The sequence below is a fragment of the Hyperolius riggenbachi genome, chromosome 10 (genome assembly GCF_040937935.1).
Source record: "Hyperolius riggenbachi isolate aHypRig1 chromosome 10, aHypRig1.pri, whole genome shotgun sequence".
NCBI lineage: Eukaryota > Metazoa > Chordata > Amphibia > Anura > Hyperoliidae > Hyperolius > Hyperolius riggenbachi.
Window position 1 is genome coordinate 187,760,213 of NC_090655.1, and position 22,609 is coordinate 187,782,821.

The window sequence follows — 22,609 nt, forward strand, 5'->3', positions numbered from 1 at the left end:
TTTTTCTAATTCTCTGCTCCATAACATCTACTTGGATGCCAGACATGCATTCACTTCATTGCACTTTACTGTGAAATGTCAATAAATGACCCAAACAGAACTGAGTTTAGACAGAACTCTAGGCATTCATGAAAACTCACCTGTGGAAAGAACGGTACATACCTCCTTCACTGTACTGACACTTTTTGGCAGGTGCTACTCTTCTTTGATCCAAAGCACCTTTGCACAGACAGCAGCTTTGGCTGGTACGGCTCCAACGATGTTTATAAATGCACAGTGACATTAGCAGTGTGCAAAGGAGGATGTTTTGGCCCTATCTGCTATATACAGTGCATGTCCTAATCCTTTGGGCTGTCACAATACCAGAGCTATGTTACAACAAAGAAAATAAGGACCCGCCAGCAGTGCTAATGCCACAAAGGAGGTAAGCATTTGTTTCTGCATCACAAGAATTTAAGTATGCACTTTTCTTTCCAAAGGAGAGTTTTATTATTGCACAGACTTCCACTTAAGCCTGTAAATGTAATGTAAAATATATTATGGCTGATAAGAAAATTTACATCTCACATGTATGTATACACAATTTCACTTTATAAAAACAATGATTAAAAAACACTCTTCAACATCCTAAACATAAACATTACAGTTCCACAGGCGATGAAAGGGAACAGTGTGAACTGTAAGGAAGAACTATATTGGAAGATCATCCGCACTGTCTCCTGAACTATTTTAGATCTTTCCATGACAAATTCGATAAATCTCCATTTCAGGAGTATACTGTGATGGTTATTTAAAAGTGTATTTTCATTTTACTCCACAAAATGGTATATCCTACATATATCTATATCCTCTATATCTATAACTTTACTTTAGAGTGCTGTATTTATTCAGTAGTTACTGATAAAAATAATTTGTACTTTACAGTTGTCTACCATAAGTCCTTTCCAAAACCACCCTAACCCTGGATGAGCTATGGTTTGCTCCCAGCACTATATATACAGGTGCCAAATCAATCTACAACTACTGCAGCCAAGGCACCCTTAAACATTCAATGCAAAACAGAAGATGCAGCACATAACAGATTTCATTTTTTTTTGTCAAAGCAGTACTTTGCATACAACATGTATGGTATATCACACATTAGGTCTCATTTACTGAATCCTCTGAGGGAAGAACTGCTTCAGACAGTCTTTGATGTCCACAGCAAAAAAAAAAAATGTTTGAAATAAAAAAAAAATGATCCTACGCTTCTTTAGGAAAAATGTAAGAACAAGCCTCACAAGTCTGTGTATTTGAGTGGCAGTGCTTTTCAGAAAGTGTGTAGAGGGGTGATGTGTATCATTCTGCTCACATCCGCAAGCCTACAAAGCACTGACTGGGACATGAGATGCATAAGAGTCAGGCAAAAAATAAGCAGTTTCAGGTGTATGCATTCTCTTTACCCTATCTACCTGTACACACTAGATCCACATTTGAAAGTTAAAATGTTTTTTTCTTGGAGTTCCATTTTAACTCTCCTGATGCAAAGTGGGGGACTGAGGGGGAGAATCCAACTGGCTGCTATGAGGACCGTTTGAGACAGTTTTCTTTCTTCAGACACTTTGATAAATGAGACCCACTGTTTTCATCTGCGCTCGAATGACAGATATTGAAGAATCAATGAGACAAATGCATCTGAAACGCACTACATATACACATACAGTGCACCCACGGATATCTTTAATGGAATAGGTATAATATATATATAAGAATATATATATAAATTATCATGTCACTACTATTAATTATAACATGTATGGGCACACAATAACGGAGATGTGTCACAGAATGGCTTCACTGGACTTAAAATACAGCAGCATGATTGGGAAAGGCAGCTGTAAGTAAAGCAGACATTGGTCTATTGCCACTTCCACTTGCACCTGCAGCACACCTTTCATAGAACAACAACAGACTACATGAATATTTACTCGCTAGTGTATTGGTGAGATAATATGCATGTCAAATCATTGAAGTATGATTATCATGCAATACAGAAAGAAATTCCAGGCCTCATTTAGCCAAGTCTTTCCTGTCTCGAGTTTTCAGACTTCTCCAGGGCAATCTTATATTTGACTGCTTGCTGAGGAGAATAAAGATAGCTCTTCTGAATGACACTCATACACTGATGTTGTCATGAAGGTGCAGGCAAAGTAGTGGTGAAGTAGTCAGCTAAGCTTTGCTATCTGTTGTCTTGCTTGCATAGTGGAATTCTGGCATCACAGAGAGCTTTGCATAAATCTGGAGTAAAAGGAACGTGTCTGTGTTGCTTGTATGATTTGCAGGACAGCCATATTTAATATGTACTTTCTAATGGAAATAAATTGCAACTTTACAAATACCTAACATTTCTTGCTTAAAATTAGCCAACATTTCCTATTTTAACATGAAATGTTCCATCCACTAATATAGAGCTTGTTAGGTGTTCCGTGAGGCCAAAGGCCGCATGCATGTTAGTATATTTTTTTGTTGTTGTTTTTTTTAGGCAAAGTCTTCACTTAAAAAAGCACTGTGCATATACTGAACTAACGTAGGCAGCACATTGGTAACACACCAGTATTGGACTGCTTTACACTAGTGGAAGTCATTTACAAAAGGAAGTAGATACAGGTCAATTTTACAACTTATTAACTGGAAAGTTCAGCAACTTCCCAACCCTATTCATTTACTGACACTGTGAATGTAAGTTGAAAAATAAAAATAAAAAGATAAATAAAAAGTTACTCACATGAATAAGTGGTGACATTAATAGTAAACTTAAGAGAGAATACACTAAAGACAAAGGGAAGGACGGGATCACCCAAATTCTACCTACCCCTTTCACTTCAATGCATTCCACCTTAAATTCCAAGTTCCACCACTAATACATAGTAGCTAAAAGTTAACTGCATGCCTTATGACTTTCAACTATGACCTGTATGTTACAATATAGTATATATGAATGTGAAGTCTAAGAGATGTAAGGAAGCAGTCAGGCATCAAAAACAGAATTCGTTATCAGTTATTTTGCTGATTTAAATATCATTATAGCTGAACAGATTAAAGGCTACCTGAAGTGAGAAGAATATGAAGCTGAAATTTACTCATACATGCCTGGATAGTATGGCTTTAGTAGTTTACGAGTTATAAAGCTGCATGAAAGGGGCAGTCAGTGGAATCAGAACATCTGATCTGCATTCTTGTTCTGGGTCAGTGATACAGAAATCATTAATAAATGCAGATAATTAGCTCAACAGCCATGGATAGTTTGAATAGCAACTACCATACATATTCCAGTCATTTCAGGTTTTCTTTAACAGATCAAGTGACAGAAGTCAGTGCTGGTAAAGTGATTTTCTACGTAGTAAATCAGACTGTAACCTTAGGGGTAAATGACGCCTATCCATTTATAATATGTATGATAGCCTATCTGCAACTTCAAAGGAATATTAAACTGCTGTATTTTGTGCACCATTACAATACACATTGGTGTTAATACAAAGATGCATGCACAGGAATTTGGTGATGTGACACACAGTAAGACCTGGCTCTACCACCAAAGGGACCAACTAGCCCCTGCAGCAGAGAACTGGTAAACACAGGCAGGAAATTCTATATGTACTCACAATACATAACTAATAAGAGATTTACCCAAATGCAGCAAAGAAAGAAGATAAAAAGGAGGAACACATGAAAGAAATGAGAAAAAAAATGGTCATTAAATAGAAATTAAAACGTTTTTATTCCCCTTGAAGTTAAAGCAAACCTGTCACTTAGAGCAAATGTCTATAAAATGGATTGCTTCTCAGGAATTTAACTGTCCATATATCATGAGTGGGAAAAATTAGTTGTTACTTAGCTTTAACTAGGTCATTTTCCTTACCTTTTTATGGAGGTAAAATGCTAAAAAATGTAATTGGGCTCATTTGATTAAGTATATGAAATAGTTATTACCAAGATGCATGCTGGGAAATTTATATCAGCAGTGGCTGCAGTCTGCTCCACCCATTTTCTGCTCATCTACACATCTGCAACTAAATATTGACAAACCTAACTGCTTTATTTAGGATGAAATATGTCATGATTAGGCAAGGGGTAGTGTTTACCTGAAGTTAAATATACCGTATTTTCCGCCATACAAGACGCTCCGGAATATAAGACGCACCTAGGTTTAGAGGGCAAAAACCAGGGAAAAAAATATAAACTAAACCTGGTGCGTCCATATTTCAGGAGCGTTTTGTCCTGCCTTAAATGGTGTCCTCCATGTTTCCTCCTATGTCCCCTCCTGTATCCCCCATGTCTCCACGTGTCCTCCTGTCTTCCCCATATAATCTCCTGTCTCCCCCATGCCTCCTCCGGTCTCTCCATGCCTCCTCCTATCTCCCCCATGCCTCCTCCTATCTCATCTCCCCTCATGCCACCTCTTGTCTTCCCATGTGTCCTCCTGTCTCCCCATGTATCCTCCTGTCTCCCTCATGTCATCTCCTGTCTCCCCATGCCTTCTCCTATCTCCCCCATGCCTCCTCCTATCTCCCCCATGCCTCCTCCTATCTCCCCCATGCCTACTCCTATCTCCCCCATGCCTCCTCCTATCTCCCCCATGCCTCCTCCTATCTCCCCCATGCCTACTCCTATCTCCCCATGCCTACTCCTATCTCCCCCATGCCTACTCCTATCTCCCCCATCTTCTCCTATCTCCCCCATGCCTCCTCCTATCTCCCCCATGCCTCCTCCTATCTCCCCCATGCCTACTCCTATCTCCCCCATGCCTCCTCCTATCTCCCCCATGCCTCCTCCTATCTCCCCCATGCCTACTCCTATCTCCCCATGCCTACTCCTATCTCCCCCATGCCTACTCCTATCTCCCCCATGCCTACTCCTATATCATATCCCCATCATGTCTCTCCATGCCTCCTCCTATCTCTCCCATGCCTCCTCTTCTCTTCCTCATGCTTTCTCTCCCCCATGCCTCATTCCATCTACCCAATGTGTCAACGCTGTGGCTATCTCCCCCCCCCCACTCCCTGCTTGCCTCTCCTCCCTCCTCTTTGAGGCTCTGGGGGCCCTCCGTGCGGACAGCGGCCTACCTCACCAACATGCCCGCAGAGATTGGAGACATCAGTCTTCTCCGCGCGGCTTCCTCTAGTGAGGACACGTCATTAGCAGCCGGCACTAGAGGAAGCTGCACGGAGAAGACTGATGTCTTCAATCTCCACGAGCATGTTGGTAAGGTAAGCCGCTTACACTGCTCGCACAGGGGCTCTGGAGACTCAAGAGAGAAGGAGGTGAGGCAAGCAGGGGGGAGATAGCCACGGCGGGGACAAAGGCAGGGAACCCCCGATGTTGGCGGTTCGTATCGGCAGGCGTTCGGAAGTCGGGATTCCCTGCCTTTGCCGTATTTTTGGGGGAGAAAAAGTGTGTCTTATATGGCGGAAAATACGGTACTCTGAAAACATTTTGACTTACACTAGCTTGACCTTATCTGTTAAAGACAAACAGCTTTTATGGGTTTGTCATGTCTTGTGCATCATTCTGTTATCAGTATTCAATGGAAACCACCAGCTCAAGAGACTGAAGCTCTGTTGCATTGTCACTAACAAGGCACCATACATGAAAGGGGCGTGTGACAACTTATAGTCTTTAAATGTTAAAACCAGTTTGGATACTGCAGCTTAGTGACAGGTATACTTTAAAATGAACTGAAGGTGTGGATCTGGAGACACAGTCTGCCAATATTGCTGAAAAATAGACTATATATGTAATCAGACTAAACTATCTAGCAGATAAATGGTACACTGAATAAAGAGTGATTCAAGCCAGAAAATTGGAATAACTTGACTGCCCTCTGGAATATTAGAGGTGAGATCAACTAGCATAGCTCTTCAGCTACTGACAGCATAAAGTGTAACTGTACTTACCATCTAGTATTAGGTAACAATTCTACACTTACACAATGGAAAAGTGGATTATTGCTATTTAAAATTTTTCTCCTTACAAACCCTTAGAACTAGGGAAGGCTGGAACGAAGAAACTTAGCATTAAGTAATGCTCATGTGAACAATACATTTCCTTCAATGCTAAAATCTGTCTCACTGCTGTGTAGATATTATGTATGGGTTTTAACAGTACTGCAGCGTATTAAAGTGGATTGGCAAGACCAGTTTGCAAGATCTGGTAACCTTGTAATGTCCTTGTGGTCTCCCCAAACAGATTCACAGGGGTGTCCAACACAGTCCAAACAGTCACAAAGGGTAAAATTTACATTTCTTATACTACAGACTTATACTAAGGCTATTATAAAGACATTCATTACTTTACACCCTGACTTCAGAGTTACACTTTAAACTGTCAGTGACCTTTTCTTGCATATGTTTTTTTGTCATTTTAGCCTAATCTCACACATTCATTATAAATAGTCACAATTCCAAGTGTATGTATACGTCTTTGTTTAAAACTCCTTGTTTTTTAAACAGAATACACTGACCCTGATGCATTAAATGTTTCTTCCAAGACATCTTAGCTTTTTCTCAACTTATCTTTTTGCAATACCTTTACAACATTTAGCTAGCAAAAAAGTATTAAAATGAGAATCTTAACCTATTGTGTACCTGTGGTATTTTTAATAAAATAGTTTGGGAACTAAAACAAAAAAAGTAATACAAAAATGTATCTAAGACAATCTTTCCTAAGAGTCTTTTAGCTTGTCGAGTGCTGAAGATATTGTATATACACAAGGTGTGAATATAACATTAGTGAAAACCTTTGGCAATACAACCAAACATTTGCAGTATAAGGGTTGATTGGATAGAATACATTTTTAATAAATAGCTTAGGTAGGTTCTATCACTATAAAGGTTCTTCAGTTAGAGCTAGATCAAAGTAATCCTAAAGTGACTTAAAGTAAATAACTCCCTATTTATCCAACAACAAACTGAAATGAGCTGTTACAATGCTCAAAGTGCAGCAACCAATAACTGCCATTCAGAAATTACCTCACAACCAAGATGACTATAGTAAACTGATGCTGCACTTGGCATTGCATTGTAGACTATGTCAAACAACATATACATGTCTGTTATTATTTTCCTCCAAACAGGGACTTTACTGAGACTGTACATCCCTGTCTTTTATTACAGAAGCATTTGTGTAGCTGTCAGACAGCCCACACTCCACAATGTGTCTCCATCTCTACTAGTTCCTTGACAGAGAGGAATACACTATGCACCTATAAATGAACTAATGAAGACTGTCCTGCCAGCTGTTCTGTAGTGAGCAGAAAGGCTGGCCCTCAATAGTTGACTTATTCAAACCATGTTCACTTTCTCTTATTAGTAGCAGTAGAGTATTGTACTGTGTTAGCCATCAATAAAAGCAAGACATTTTGAATTGAAGCCGCTTCCTTTTATTGAGGTGAGTACCCATTTGGGGCACTTTCTTTTTGCTACAGGAAGACTAAATGATATCATCCCGATTCAAAACTTCTCACTTTCTCTTATGTGAAACTGTAAAGCTAATAAGAATATAAATAAGAAAAGCAAAGGTATTGAAACGAAATATTACTCACGTCGCTTGCAGGCACATTTCTTAATCCTTTTCGGGTCTGTGATATCATCATGGCAGGCCTTGCAGTAGAAAAAAGCTCTGAATACAAAAAGTGAGAAGATAACATTTACTGGCCTTTTACTTGATAATTGTGTCTGCTTTGCTATTTATCTATTCATATTTTTTGGGCTAAATAACTCTGTACTACAAGAAATCATCCATATGATTAAGTTCTCAGGGAGGCCCCATTCCCTGACATATACAAGTTCCTCAGAAGTGGCTCAACTTATAGGTTTAGCTTCACTTCTTACAGACTAATATATGACATATTAAAGCCTTATCATACAAGTGTTCTGTTATAATTCCCATTAAGACAAAATTACCAAATTCACAGTGTTTCTTAATGGTTAAACGTTGGAAGAATAAAAAATCCAATTTCTAAAGAGAACCTGAGATTAAGTAAACATTCATACATACCTGGGGCTTCCATCAGCCCCATCTGTCCTTCGCTGTCCTTCTCTGTTGCCTTGTTCCTCCGCTATAACTCCCAGTAACTTTGCACCCCCATAGCGCTCCCGTAGCTTGCACAGCATGCCCCCAGCCGTGGGAGTGGCACTGCACCTGTGTTGGCTGACTTCAACTGGCCAAAGTTAACAGGAGGGTTGCGGAGGATGCAGCAGGCAGAGGGTGGCAGCAAAAGAGCGATCAGGCCGAAGGGGGCTGGAGGAAGCCCCAGGTATGTATGAATTTTTACTTTTGCTTGATCTCAAGTACACTTTAAATAAGCCCCAAATTATTATTTGCTTACATCGCCCCAGGAAAGTTGCAGCAATTTGTATTGCCAAAGGGCCTATTTTTAAAGCAAACCTGTGAGGATTTTTAATTAAAAATTGCAAAACTAAAACATCCGTAACACATGTTAAAGTAAAACATACTTTAAGATACACATTTTTTGTTGTATTTCTATTGTATGTAAAAAGTACACAGCTGCAACACTATGTCATACGATAGCCACCATCAAAGCGTTGTGGAGAACTCAGTCAAACACCTGAATCCAATACAAAAGGAAGAAAGCTCAGTATTGACCTTTGTCAAGAAAGCACTATTTTTCTGACTAGACAAACTATGCTAGGCCTTACTCATAGCTCTTAGCTAGGCCTAACATGGGCTGAAATACCTGGGCTTTTGTCACTGACAAATCTGAATACAGAGAAGCTCTATTTTTATGTCACATGAAAACATGTCTTCCTATTCTATTAAAGAATGTGTCTAAACTTGTTTCTTAGAGACTGGAAAAAGCAATGCAAAGCAGACATACCGTTTCACTTCCTTGGCATCACTTGCAATGAAGAACCCCAGAGTGCCTTCTTTAATCTTTACATGATTTCCTGGGTTGATTATAATCCTGAGAGTAAGCATATAAGGAGTAAGAAACATTTTCAGAACTGAATATCAATATCACTTATTAACTACCAATGCCCATTTGCAAAAAATACCCATTACCCCCTCCAGATTTGAATCTTTGCCACCAGCCTAGGCATTATCTGATCTCACCAGTTTCCTCCAGCCCTCCGGTTTCCTCCCACAATTCAAAAAAAATCTTGTAGGTAGTTATCTTCTGACCCAGTTAGCCCTGCAGTTTTTGTGTGTATGCAGTGATGTAATTATGTAAGAGACATTAGATTGTCAGAACTTACAAGGGAAGAGATTGGTGTAAATGGTTCTATGGAGCCTGTAAAGCACTGCAAATTATGTAAATCACAACTACATAATGATGCAAAATAATCAAACTTATATGAAAATGACAGTCATGGATTACTTTTTGGGGGAGGAAGAATTAAAATGTAGAGCTTTGCCAGAAATATTTTTTTTTCACAAATATAACAGATGTGTAAAGTTTTTTATAAAGCATAACCTGCAAAAATAAATAAAGAGCATGCAAAACTATTTCCACTGTCTCTAAACAGGGAGGGGTTAATGGTGCATTTAGAGAGGCATTAGTAAATAGAAAACAAGTGCAGAAGTGATGACTGCTTGTGGAGGTGTAAATTAGCCAATTGTCATGTGCTGCATGTCTCTACTTATGTCCTGTACAATGATATGAGGCATTAGTCATTGTCACAGATTGTTCCTGATTTAAAAATGTAAATGGAACAAAAAATAGACTACTTTATAAATGTGATCTACATCCTGTTCACTAATCAAACTGCTGTGTATACACTCTTAATAAATACATAGCTATATGACAGAGCATGTGTCTTTTGAATACATATCTATGTATCTTATTAAACCAATAACCTGACAGTGCAAATGTATATTAAATGATATTTAAAGCTAAATCAAGTTGAAAAGATGTAATGGGATCCCAAATACTTAGCTTTTATTCAGAAGGGGATAAAGCTATAGTTCACTAACAATACCCAAAATCAAAAATGTGCCTATGTTAATGGATAGGCTATATGGGCAATTCAATAAGCCTTATTGTCGCTGAACTGCCAGTCTTGTGTAAACCTATTCCAAACATATTCTGTATGTGTGGCTACAATGCCAACTAATCCAAGAATTCTGGGAAAGTATTAGGCAGTGCAGAATATTCAGCTATCAGGCACCAGGAATACTGCGTATGATTTTCACCCTGCACAAAACTTGTTTTTAAGATGAAGAATGGATGTCTGCATGATTATATGACAGGTCTCAGATAGGCCACTGCATATTTTACAATAGACTTTACTGAAATATGGTGATGCTTCCTTAAACTGGCAGCTTTTTCCTATTAAAAGTTGTCTCCATAACAGGTCACTCCTGCTTTGTTTTCAACAAACCAGATGAAGTAATTTTTATTTCAAGGAACAAAGAGCTCAGCATTCAAACACACTCTTTCTTACGGAAGATCAATACAGTATTACCATGCTTTTAGGAATCCATTGCAAATATATGTCCTTGCCCTTAAATTACAGACTTAAGCTCCCTCATGTAGCCAGTTAGTAATAAGAGGATTTTTAATCATTCTTGTTGATTGATATATACACAATGCATTACTGTCATACACCTTTTTAGACCCATGCAAGAGCATGAACATGATTTCTGCCTGTGAAACTGAAAGAGGAGGGTGGTACAGGACAACTAGTCATCATCACTACTAACAAAACAAACATTATTGAAATGTAAAACTCTGCTGCTATCAAAACTGAGTTATATCACTCTTCATCTTTCAACTGTATGATGACATAAAAATAAATTCTTTAAAGCAATCCTGTAATGTGAGTGTCTGTACCGAAAATATGAAAGTAGCACTCTTATTTCATATTAGAAAATGTCACTTGTCGGGCTTACTGTTGATCATTTGGCTTCAGTAGTGTCTAAAGGTGCCCATTAATGATACAATCTTGACTGTACAGTCTTATCACTTCTATGTATAATAGGGGACTTATTTAAAAGAACATATAAAACAAAGGTAGACGCTCAGCAAGACAGCTAGGCAATCTGCATTGTTTAAAGCAGACCTGAACTCAGAACTTCCTCCCTGCTCTAAAAGATAAGTAACAGTACAATAACCTTTAAAGAAAACCATTTGTTACAGCTTACGGAACTCCTGCAAGTAATCTGCAGTGTGTCTACGTCCTGCTTTCATGGAAGCAGACAAAGGGTTAACATTCTGTGTTTACATATTAGCTATGTCTGCTGAGGACTGATGGCACACCTGCGAGATCAAATTACAGTTGTGATTAGTTGAAGATGAGGGGGAATTAGACAGGCTTTTCTCTGAAACCCACAGGGTGTATTTCTCTGTGTTTTCATTGTATCCTGTGCAAGAGTTCAGGTCTACTTGAAGGCCTACTTCACAGTACTCAGTTGCAGAATAATTCTGCATCTCAACTCACTGCCCATACAATTCTATGACCTGTTCACAATACTGCATTGTAACTGATCGCGTTAGGGCTGGTTCAGACGGACGTTTGGAGGCGTCGCGTTCGTTGGCATCGCGGCGGCAATGCGTTCGGGCTTTCAGCAGCGTTCGCATTGCGTTCGGATGCGGTCGCGTTTTTTTTTTCCCCCTAGGGGAACATTACCTGTCGCGGTTAACCGCCCCTGGAAGCAACATGTAGCTTCCAGGGGCTCCTTGAACGCCAGTGAAAATCAGGACCCGAACGCCGCGTTCGTGTAAACACGCGTGAAAGCTTGGTACAAACGCTCTCATTCACTCGAATGGGAGCATTTAACGCCAAGCCCCGAACGCTGGCGGTAAATGCTGCACAAACGTCCGTCTGAACCAGTCCTTATTCCAACTCTCTGCATACAGGGTTTGTATCAAAGTCTATGGCCAGTCTCCATTGCAGCTCACACTCCTAACGTGTGCATTGTGCAACTGACCGCTGTGACTCTAACCTAAAAAAAAAAACTGCCAGCCTCCATTTCTTTGTCAGTTCAGGTGTACTTTAAACTGAGAGGCTTCTATATTTATTTCCTCTTAAACAATGCAAATTGCCTGACAGTCCTGCTATTCCTCTGCCTCTAATAGTGTTAGCCATAGACCCTGAAAAAGCAAAAAAGGAAAATGGATATGGCAGCCTCCACATTCTTCTCACTTCAGGTGTCCTACAATTCACACCCTTGGACCCAGCGTGCAGCTAACAGTCTGAACACCTGATCTGGGTCAGTGAATCAGAAACTATTAGATGAACTGGATCAACACAGCAGCCAGGAAGCTGACATTTTCAAAAGAGAGTCATCAGTTCTTCTTTTTCTACTTTCCCTGAAGCTGAATGTTTTTCCTTAGTCAGCATGTGTTCTGCTACAAATAAATGCATATATATGTGTCAGAAAATAAAACATGTTGTGCATAGGCCAGGCCTTTCTATCCATTTAACAAGATTTTCCATGAGGGAAACAAGTGCTGTGATGTATCCCTTCCTGTCCAAAGCATTGAGCTACAACTAACAAGGTGCTGTCTGTCTGGATGCCACATCTATTTGACAAAGCGCCACAAGAGGCCCTGACAGATGATGAATGGCCCCTCTCAATTCTTGATGTCTGATAGATCTCTTGGGTCCCAGTGGAGAACCAACTATTTAAATCACAGTTCATCACAGAGCCTAAAGATAAATGGGCCTGCCAATTTTTCACTGCAGCAAGGTAATCCTGCAACTTCCCTGGGACGCTCATTAAGATGGTGGAGGACAACATACAAGGTACCAGCGCTGTCTGAACAAATGAATAGACTTTATTTACATCTAGTGTAGCTGACAAGGACAATTCCATCCTAAAAAAAAAAAAAAAAAAGCTTCTGGCTCATGGTCATGACGCACAGCTTACAAATATTTTCCTGGCACCTCTCCAGATTCTGTTTTCAGAGTACACAGAAAACAGATAAAAGTCCAGCTGAGAAACGCTGAATGAAGGGCCACAGTAATTTAAAAATTGTTGGCATATATCAAACTCGATGAAAGCATTATTAGGCCTGGAACCCACCACAAAACGATATTGCTAATCGTAATCGCTAGCGTTTCTAATAAGCGGTTTGTAAGCGATTTCATGAGCGATTGCTGCCGATTTTGGTAGCGTTTTTAAAAAGTGTCAGCTTTTTGCCAGCGATTGTGTAGCGATTAGTGATTAAAGTTTTTAATTCTGATTGTTTGATTGGTCCTTTCACTTCATTTAAATTTTTTTACAGTGTGCAGTAATGTAAAAATGCCAGCAAAATCTATCTGTGTAGGTTTTGACAAGCGTTTAGGGAAATCGCTAGCGTTTTGAATCGCTCCTCAAACGCTCACAAAATCACTCTAGTGGGTTTGAGCCCTTACAGACATACATGTGAGAAACCTAGTACTTAGATAGGTTTAGAAACATCTGAAGTAAAACTCCATTCTTCCTGAGAAATAACACATTCCTTTCATTTAGCTTTACAAATTGCTAAGATTCATGCTAAGATAATGCTACAACACCTTGTTTTATTTTGTGTACTCTGATTATTAGAATATGCTGCCACAGTCACTTCATTAGCTTCCTGCTTTGTGCAGCTGATTATTCCTGCAGAAAACAAAATACCTGCACTTTCTGTATTGAAATGCAGTGCACAGATTCTAAGCTAGGAATATAAGAAATGTGTGCTTGCAGTCAGATTTGAAAACTTGTTGCTGCCTGCAAATCGAAATAATAATATCAACTTGTTAAAACATTTTTGTAGCATTTAAGCAAAGTTTTGGCAAGAGTTGAATTAGCCTTTAAGATTGCTTGAACATATTTTATTGTAAAATAAATTGTATAAGCAGAGTGCCATGTATATTCCTTTGTTATTAACTAATTCAGACCATACCACTATATACACACGCTGTATTTACATCACCCAAAATGATCCTTGCTGATCCTTGCTGGACCTGATGCACAAAACAGTGGTAAAATTGCCATGGGCAGGCAGCACATGGTAAATGTACTAGTACAGATACCAGGGGGGTATCAGGCATTGTGTACATATTATTCTGTCGCCCAGTCAGTTGGACACAGGGTGAGCTGAATGACGTGGGTGAAGTCAGCCAAGGTCTGTGTGCTGAGTGACAGCTGTTCACTAGCTGGGAAAGGCTCACTCTCCTGACAGCTGCCTGTTTTTGAAACGATCGATGGGACTCGTGACTTTTGCAAAGGGAATTTCTCTTGAATGGTTGCATCAAAAGTAAGCGTTAAGCTACAACAGCATTATCACATCCATATAAATTAATTTGAGTCTTACATTAACTAGACATGAGTTGATAACAGCCCAATCACACAACTGATCAAAACTCCCTTCGTAAAAAACTTTTTTAGCCTTTGATTCAATTTAGCTGTTAGCAGAAATCAAAAAAAAAAATTCCAACTGGACAGTTTGAAAAGTTTAAAAGTTTTGAGCAGGCTGTGAGCATGTAGCCACATAGTTCTCACTCACCCAACGGCCTAATTCATCTACCTTTTCCACTGTAATAACTGATTGCACAGCTACATGGACGTGATTGAAAGTCATCAATTAAGTCTAAGAAAATTGTGTAATTTCAGCCAACCTTGCTTTTTACCGCCAAATCTGCTAACAACTGAATGTTCTAGTTCAGAATTCCCCAACCCTGTCCTCAGGGCCCACCAACAGTACATGTTTTGCAGGAAACTACAAACATACACAGGTGAGGTAATTAGTGTCTCGGCAGAGCTGATTAACTACCTGTGTGGATTTCCACAAAACATGCACTGTTGGTGGGCCTCGAGGACAGGGTTGGGGAACACTGTTCTTAGCAGGAACTTACATAAACAAAAGCAGTGGCGCATGGAAGGGGTTGTTCTGGGTGTCTAGAACACCCCCCTGCACCGAGACCGGAAGTGGGGCTGCCGCATGGCCCGGCCGGCTGGGGAGAGAAGACAGAATAAAATGATGGAGGCGCCAGCCGCGCCAATAAGGGATGCGGGAGCCGGCTTTATTCCTCGCTCCCTCCCTCCCTCTGAATGCCTCCACCTGCGGTGAATGTGTGCCCGGCTCCCCCATGAGTGTGTGCGCAGCGGAGCAGTAGGTCCTCTTACCGCAGATCAGGCGCACCAGCAACTGGAGTCTCATGCTTCCTGTTTACCATGACGTCACAGGAAGCAGAGAGACTTGCTGGTGCACCTGATCTGCGGTAAGAGGACCTACCGCTCCGCTGCGCACACACTCATGGGGGAGCCGGGCACACATTCACCGCAGGTGGGGGCATTCAGAGGGAGGGAGGGAGGGAGCGAGGAATAAAGCCGGCTCCCGCATCCCTTATTGGCGCGGCTGGCGCCTCCATCATTTTATTCTGTCTTTTCTCCCCCGGGCAATCTTCTCCCCACACAGGGGCACCTTCCTTCACCTATCTAACTTATACTGGGGGACATATACCTATCTAACTTATACTGGGGGACATATACCTATCTAATCTATCCTGGGGGGAATATACCTATCTAACTTATACTGGGGGACATATATCTATCTAATCTATCCTGGGGGGCATATACCTATCTAACCTATACTGGGGGGCATATACCTATCTAACCTATACTGGGGGGCATATACCTATCTAACCTATACTGGGGGCATATACCTATCTAACCTATACTGGGGGGCATATACCTATCTAATCTATACTGGGGGGCATATACCTATCTAACTTATACTGGGGGACATATACCTATCTAATCTATCCTGGGGGGCATATACCTATCTAACCTATACTGGGGGGCATATACCTATCTAACCTATACTGGGGGGCATATACCTATCTAACCTATACTGGGGGCATATACCTATCTAACCTATACTGGGGGGCATATACCTATCTAATCTATACTGGGGGGCATATACCTATCTAATCTATACTGGGGGGGGGCATATACCTATCTAACCTATACTGGGGGGCATATATCTATCCAACCTATACTGGGGGACATATACCTATCTAATCTATCCTGGGGGGCATATACCTATCTAACCTATACTGGGGGGCATATACCTATCTAATCTATCCTGGGGGGCATATACCTATCTAACCTATACTGGGGGGCATATACCTATCTAACCTATACTGGGGGGCATATACCTATCTAACCTATACTGTGGGGCATATACCTATCTAACCTATACTGGGGGCAATTATATGGGCTACCTATACTGGGGGGGGACCTATAGCTGGATACCTATACTGCTACCTATACTGCGGGCACCTATACCTGTCTCCACGTTGGGGGCGCATTTTACGCCCTCACCCTGGGTGCAATTTAGCCTAGAAACTGCTAGTATTTGGCTCCACCCACACCATATTTGGCCACGCCCACACGCCACTTTCAGGAACCCCCCCCCCCCCCCTTGGAAATCCTGAATTTGCCCCTGAAAAGGGCCAAGGTTAACTATAAATGCAATTATTAGATCTTTTACATTATCGTGAGTTGTCTGGTTTTTTTTTACACTTTTTATTAGATGTTTCGGGCTGTTTTTTTCTTTCTTTTTACATCTCTGATGCACACTACAGTCATTAAGTTACATTGTATACCATTTATGAAAAATTATATACTTTATAATAAAATATACAAACCAAAATATGATGAATATTGTAAGTAAAGGATACACAACAGCCCTCTATTCAATTAACTTTATTTCCTGAGTTTTATCAGAGGGGAAAAATGTTCATCTTCTAAGAATAACTTTTCAGCACTTAGCAACTGAAAAAGTACTAAATAGGTAAAAAGATAATATTAAATACTATTTATTTTGAGTAATAATAATTCCTTTTTTTGTATAGCGCTTTTCTCCTGTTGGACTCAAAGCGCTTGTGAGGCAGCCACTAGAGTGCACTCAGTAGGCAGCAGCAGTGTTAGGGAGTCTCACCCAAAGAACTCCCTACTGAATAGGTGCTGGCTTACTGAACAGGCAGAGCCGAGATTCGAACCCTGGTCTCCTACATCAGAGGGAGAGCCCTTAACCATTACACTATCCAGCCAGTGCCATAGTATATACTTGCTTGCTGGGGTCTTTAAAGGAATTTTATTGAGAAGATGTAAAAATATCAGTTCATTGAATATGAGCCAATATGTATAATTACGACATGGCTTGTAAACTTCAGTTCCACTAAACCACAAAAATGGAACAAGCTGGTACTCCTTCCTAAATTACAGCAATCACTTTTTATTCCAACATGTTTCTATTCTCATAAAACTAATACTTGCTTCTGGTGGTAAGATATTCATTTAATGCATTTCCATGTGTGGGAAAAGGGGGAATGGAAAGTGCTGTTTAAAATTTCATGCAAACAGATTTTTTCTTCTTTAAAACCAAAATAAAATGTTGATGTTATGATCTAGCTATTCTGTACCATTAGCCCCATGCAGTAGTACAGGCAGGTGCATTACGTCATATCCAACCAACAGCGTAACATTATGCATTATGTGCTTTCAAGCCCTAGCCCTCCCAACAACAAAAAAGGCAAACAGTAGTAATGGAATGCGCTGGGTTTCCCCGAATCCATGCTGCCTAATATGTGTTATTAAAACAACCCATTATATAAATTTTACAATCCATTGCAAATAGCCAATACAAGCCTAGTATGGACAACTGACATGCACAGTCATGACATGCCCCTGCAGACCAGTGTTGCATTCTGAAAACAAGAGACATATTTATCTTTAAAACTCAGTTATGAAAAGCCAGAGCTTTCATTTTGTACACGTAAGTTACATCATTGCCTTTCTAAATATGTATCACTTTCAAATAGGAGTAAAATATTAGGAAAGTTTTGTAAACCCATCAACCTAACAGTAATGCAGATTGAAGAATGTTTTAGGTGTTTTAAAACAACAGCCTGCACTCCATCTACTGTGAAAACTAAACTTTTGGAATCTCTACTGCCCCTTTGAAAAACCCTTTGATAACCAATATGGCAGAAAATAAGTTATAAAATGTAAAAACTAATAAAGGTTGTATTGATGTGTGGAATTGGAAAAAAGAAGTGTTAAGGTGTCACTTCAGTGGTTGGTGGTTACTAATAAATATCTCAAAAGATTCCACCTTGGCTAATTAGCATCCAGTTTTTAACATCGTCCGTTGAATAAGAACCAAAGAACTAAGATCAAACAAGTACCGTATATAATTGATCCTCACTAATATATAAATGAATAATGTTTATAAAGAATGTCAAGTAGATTTCACTTGAAGAATTTAATTTTCTTAGCACAGTGACCTTAACTCTACTGCCTAATCAGATGGCCCAGATGGCGGGAGGCGGGCGTGCGCGCAGCAGGTGGCGCGCACGCGCGCGAGCAGAAACTCGGACCTAGAGCCCGTTTTTAAACGAACTTAGGTCTACTAGTTATTAATATTATTATTATGTTTCAGTAAATTTACCGTAATGTCTTGAGAGTCAAGAAAAAAAAGTTTCTATAACATAATTCCAGGTAAAACATTTATTAATTTAAAAGTGCAAGCTTTGATTTGAGGGAAAGAGAGTGCCTGGCTTAAAGGATATCCCCACCCACTGTCATTCAGCAGCGAAGGGGAAGGCGAGCACAGATGTGAATGCCGGTATGAGTGAAGGTAAGCGCAGGTATGTTTGCTACGCAGGTATGTTTGTTCAGTAGCTATAAGTAATCTAAGGCTGGGAGCACACTTGTCTGTTTCCATGTGCAATTTCTGCATAGGAAAACTGAGAACCAATGTTAATCAATAGGCTAGTTTACACTTAAACCACAAAAAAAGGATTGCCTCAGAGCTCCAACAGTCACAGCACCAGGGAGTCAACCAGCATACACTCGGATGCCACGGGGGGAAGGGCGGGGTGTAATCAGATGCAAAGAATAGAAAAAGCTGTGTCTCCACCTGGATTTTGCAATATTAGCTTAATTTATAGGTGGTACCATAGTCACAGAAAGCACATCGTTTCCGTACACAGCTCTTTGTCAAATTCATTTAATTCATGTGCCGAAACATTGTGCTTTCTGTGGCTATAGTGCCACTAATAAATGTAACTAATATTGCAAAATCCAGGTGGAGACACAGCTTTTCTATAGTTTACACTTAAAAAAAAGTTTACACAGGAAAAAAAACCGACAGCAGTGCAGCACTGTGGGTGTTTTTGCTATAAATTTAAAAAATCTGCACGTCCTTCTCTACACAAATACACATGGTGTGCAGAAAACACATGCAAAAAAACTCATACAGAAAACTTACAGACACGCGTGCTCCCAGCCTGTTACTCTGGTGGAACAAATGTGCATCACACTTACAAATGTGTTGTTATTCAAAGGCAATAACTGAAACATCACCACAATCCCATGTATTCTGTATAATAATCCATTAATTGCATTTGAAATACACTGCATCTGTGGGGGCCATCTCTTCTATCAGGTAGATCTATCTACAGCCCCCAGGCAGATAATACCAGCAAGTGTAACTGCACAGTGATACAGGAAATTTGGGCGCAAGGTAATACTAGACAAGACAAATAACATTTATATTGCTCTTTTTGCATGGCGGACTCAAAGCTCCAGAGCTGCAGCCACTAGGATGCGCTCTATGGGCAGTAGCAGTGTTAGGGAGTCTTGCCCAAAGTTTCCTACTGAATAGTTTCTGGCTTGCTGAACAGGAAGAGTGGAGATTCAAAGCCAGGTCTCCCATGTCAGAGGTGGAGCCCTTAACCATTACACTGTCTAGCCACCTACTAGTTGTGGCTATAGTGATGCCCAGTGGCCAATTTGGGTGCAGAAGGCGACAAGTGTAGCCGAAGTGCCAGGTCAATAGAGGGACCATTAGCAAATGGAGGGACCATTGGCGGGGGTTAGTTACTGGGTAAGTGCTGGGAGTAGGTAGGGATAAATTAGCGTTAGAAGATGGAATAAAGCCTAGTGTGAGAGGATGGTTGGATAAATTGATAATAGAAAATCAGTAAGACTACTGATATTCTATTGTCGCAATTATCCAGTGCCCAATTGTAGAATTACAGCAGTGTTGCCGATATTCTAATAGCAGCTTCACCCTGCACCCAATTTTCTCTGATGCCCTTTTTTGCCATGCACAGTCCTCCACCCACTCTAATGAATTGCATTTGCTGGAGAACATCTTTAAGACAACTGGTACCTGGGTGGTGGCACTAAATACTAATTTTAGCAAGGAGTACTTAATGTAATTAGATAGTCTGAGAAAAATAATATGTGCCTGTATAGTTTTCAATTTAAGAAAAACTACACAATCAATACATTCCAGATTTTTAAAAAGAAGAAGAGGGACAGCTTTTGAAGTATTAACGGGACTGGGTATTTTTTCTAAGACAATTCTCAAAAGTCAGCTGCTGCTTTCTCAGTCCAGTGTTAATAGAAGGGGGTTTTGTGTTATAAGTCATCTGTCTCCCATCTCCAAACAGAGACCTGTAGAGCTCAAAGGAAACAAGATCCGACATCTGTCACCAAGGCTCCTGGCTGTTGCCACTGTAGTGCTAAAGCTAGCACCGGATTATTCAAAAAAGCTGATATGTTCTGGACAGTTAAACTAACTTTTTATATGTTATATGAAGATTTCACAATTCTGATACAGGCAGACCTTTTAGAATTTAATGCAACTTTTTTTGTTTTCTTTTTACCATAAAAATGAATACGGTTTTCCTGCCGGACAAGGTGTTTTTAAGTGAAACAGCATAAACTTTACAGTTATCAGATAATTCATTTTAATACACTTACTTTCAGAATGCAACAGATTTCACCATTTAACAGTACAAGGTTTAGAAACCAGAAATTAGCAACTGTATTACTGTAAAAAGTTACAAGGAATTTGGGAGCCCATGCCATATCATATTCAGAGCCCTCACTTCAAACTGCTTTTCGAAGAGCAGCAAATATTACATTTGTCATCAACCCAAATAAACAAATCATGCAATCAAACACAAGAAACAAAGCTTCAAAAGGACAGCAAGACAAGCCACAATGCAACTCCCTATGTTGCAGTAACTTCTCTGCAGTTTCCCAACTTGCAGGAAGTTAATTTTGAAACACCCAAACTACACCCGTGAGGATGGGAGGAAACAAAAATGTCAGATGAACGCTGTTCATAAAAACACTTCACACAGACAACAAACAAGAGAGAGGGAAAAGAGGAAAACACCCTCTCCCGTCAAGTTACCACATCAAGCTCATGGCAGGTTTTTATAGAGGAGAAGGCTAATTTAGAGTGAAAGTGGAAAGACAATGGACAGGAAGCTTTGAACAAAGAACCACCTACATAGAGCATGTTTAAGAGAGTGTTTACCTATCTGATTATTTTATGGTCATACTGCAAAAGTTTCTGAAAGATGAAAAGGGCAATGGGTACCTCCAAAACCGTGTTAGTATTGAGTGAGAAAAAGAATGTGACCGTCACAATCTTTTAATCTGAAATGTTTTTGTGTACTTCAATGGCAGCACATTACTCAACTAACATTTTTGAACCTAAGATAAGCCACCTATTTATTTGACTCCCATTATGATGTGTGGTCTTTCTAACAGCAGGTAACTGGAGGGTTATAGCAGAATACTTGATACCTACTTTACATATTTCATAGGTTGAACATTTGAAAGACTAGTAAGAAAACGTCTGTCTCTGAATTATCTGTAGCTCTATACATCTCATCTGATGACAAGTTTACTCTCTTGCATTGTCTGAAATAATTGGTTTCTTCTAAATGTATTTTATTTGCACTGAGGCAAACCTACATATTAATGTCCAAAATGATATGCCATTGTATTTGAAAATTATCTTAAATAGTTGGTTGTTATATAGGAAAATATTATTTTGTCACTGCCAGAGTCCGTTAATGCTGGTTCTGGTTAAACATCTGATTCCTCACACACTGACTGATAAAAGTATTTTCTGATCTGGAATGTTCTGCAAGTCCAGGCACTATAGAAAGTCAGCCAGGGTAATGATAGTGTTATTCGGGTGTTTTGCTTTTAGTGTTCTCAGAAAGTATGCTGGATTGGGACCTGTTATCTAACCCACTTTCCTGATAGTGGAATTACAGCAGACATCAGCAGAGGTAACCAAGCAAAGATAAGCTTGTACTGGAAACTGTGTGGTAGGGAGAAGACTGAAATCTAGAGTAATGAGGGCGAAAAGACACTGGAGGATGCTGTGGGATGACATCATCAGCGTGATGAAGTGCCCCAAGCTTCATGAAGCAGGATGATGGATACCAAGAAACTGGAACTCAATAAAGCATGACATTCCCAGATGACTGTAATACCAGCAGCTAGGCATTTTTCACCAGCAAGGGTGGTCTATGACATTGCAGAAACACATGGATGAAAAACAGAAGCTCTGGGAAAGTAAATGTTGCATATTGTATGCAATTTATAGTTTTGTTTCTGTATGTTTTTTGCTTTAACTGGAACATGCCCAAACATCTTCAATCCCCATTTATCTCAATACATGTGCCCCAAAAAGGTTTTTCACAGCAATCTTAGCTCACATCTATAAGCTAAGTGCATTACTTCACCATCAAAAATGCACATTTCTTCCAATCAGTACAAAATAACACTTTTACATTACTGCTTCATAAGGTCATTG

At 39.9% G+C, this 22,609-nt stretch overlaps 1 protein-coding gene across 12 annotated transcripts in view; it reads right to left on the reverse strand.

Moving 5' to 3' along the window:
• Window positions 1-22,609, reverse strand: part of KCNMA1 (potassium calcium-activated channel subfamily M alpha 1) — a 759,662-nt gene that overhangs the window by 212,154 nt on the left and 524,899 nt on the right. For all 12 annotated transcript variants that reach the window (XM_068255423.1, XM_068255413.1, XM_068255414.1 and 9 more), the window contains 2 exons: window positions 8,876-8,962; window positions 7,580-7,656 (listed from right to left, as the gene is read on the reverse strand). In XM_068255423.1, the coding sequence (XP_068111524.1) occupies window positions 7,580-7,656; window positions 8,876-8,962 (164 nt within the window). The remainder of the gene's footprint in view (window positions 1-7,579; window positions 7,657-8,875; window positions 8,963-22,609) is intronic.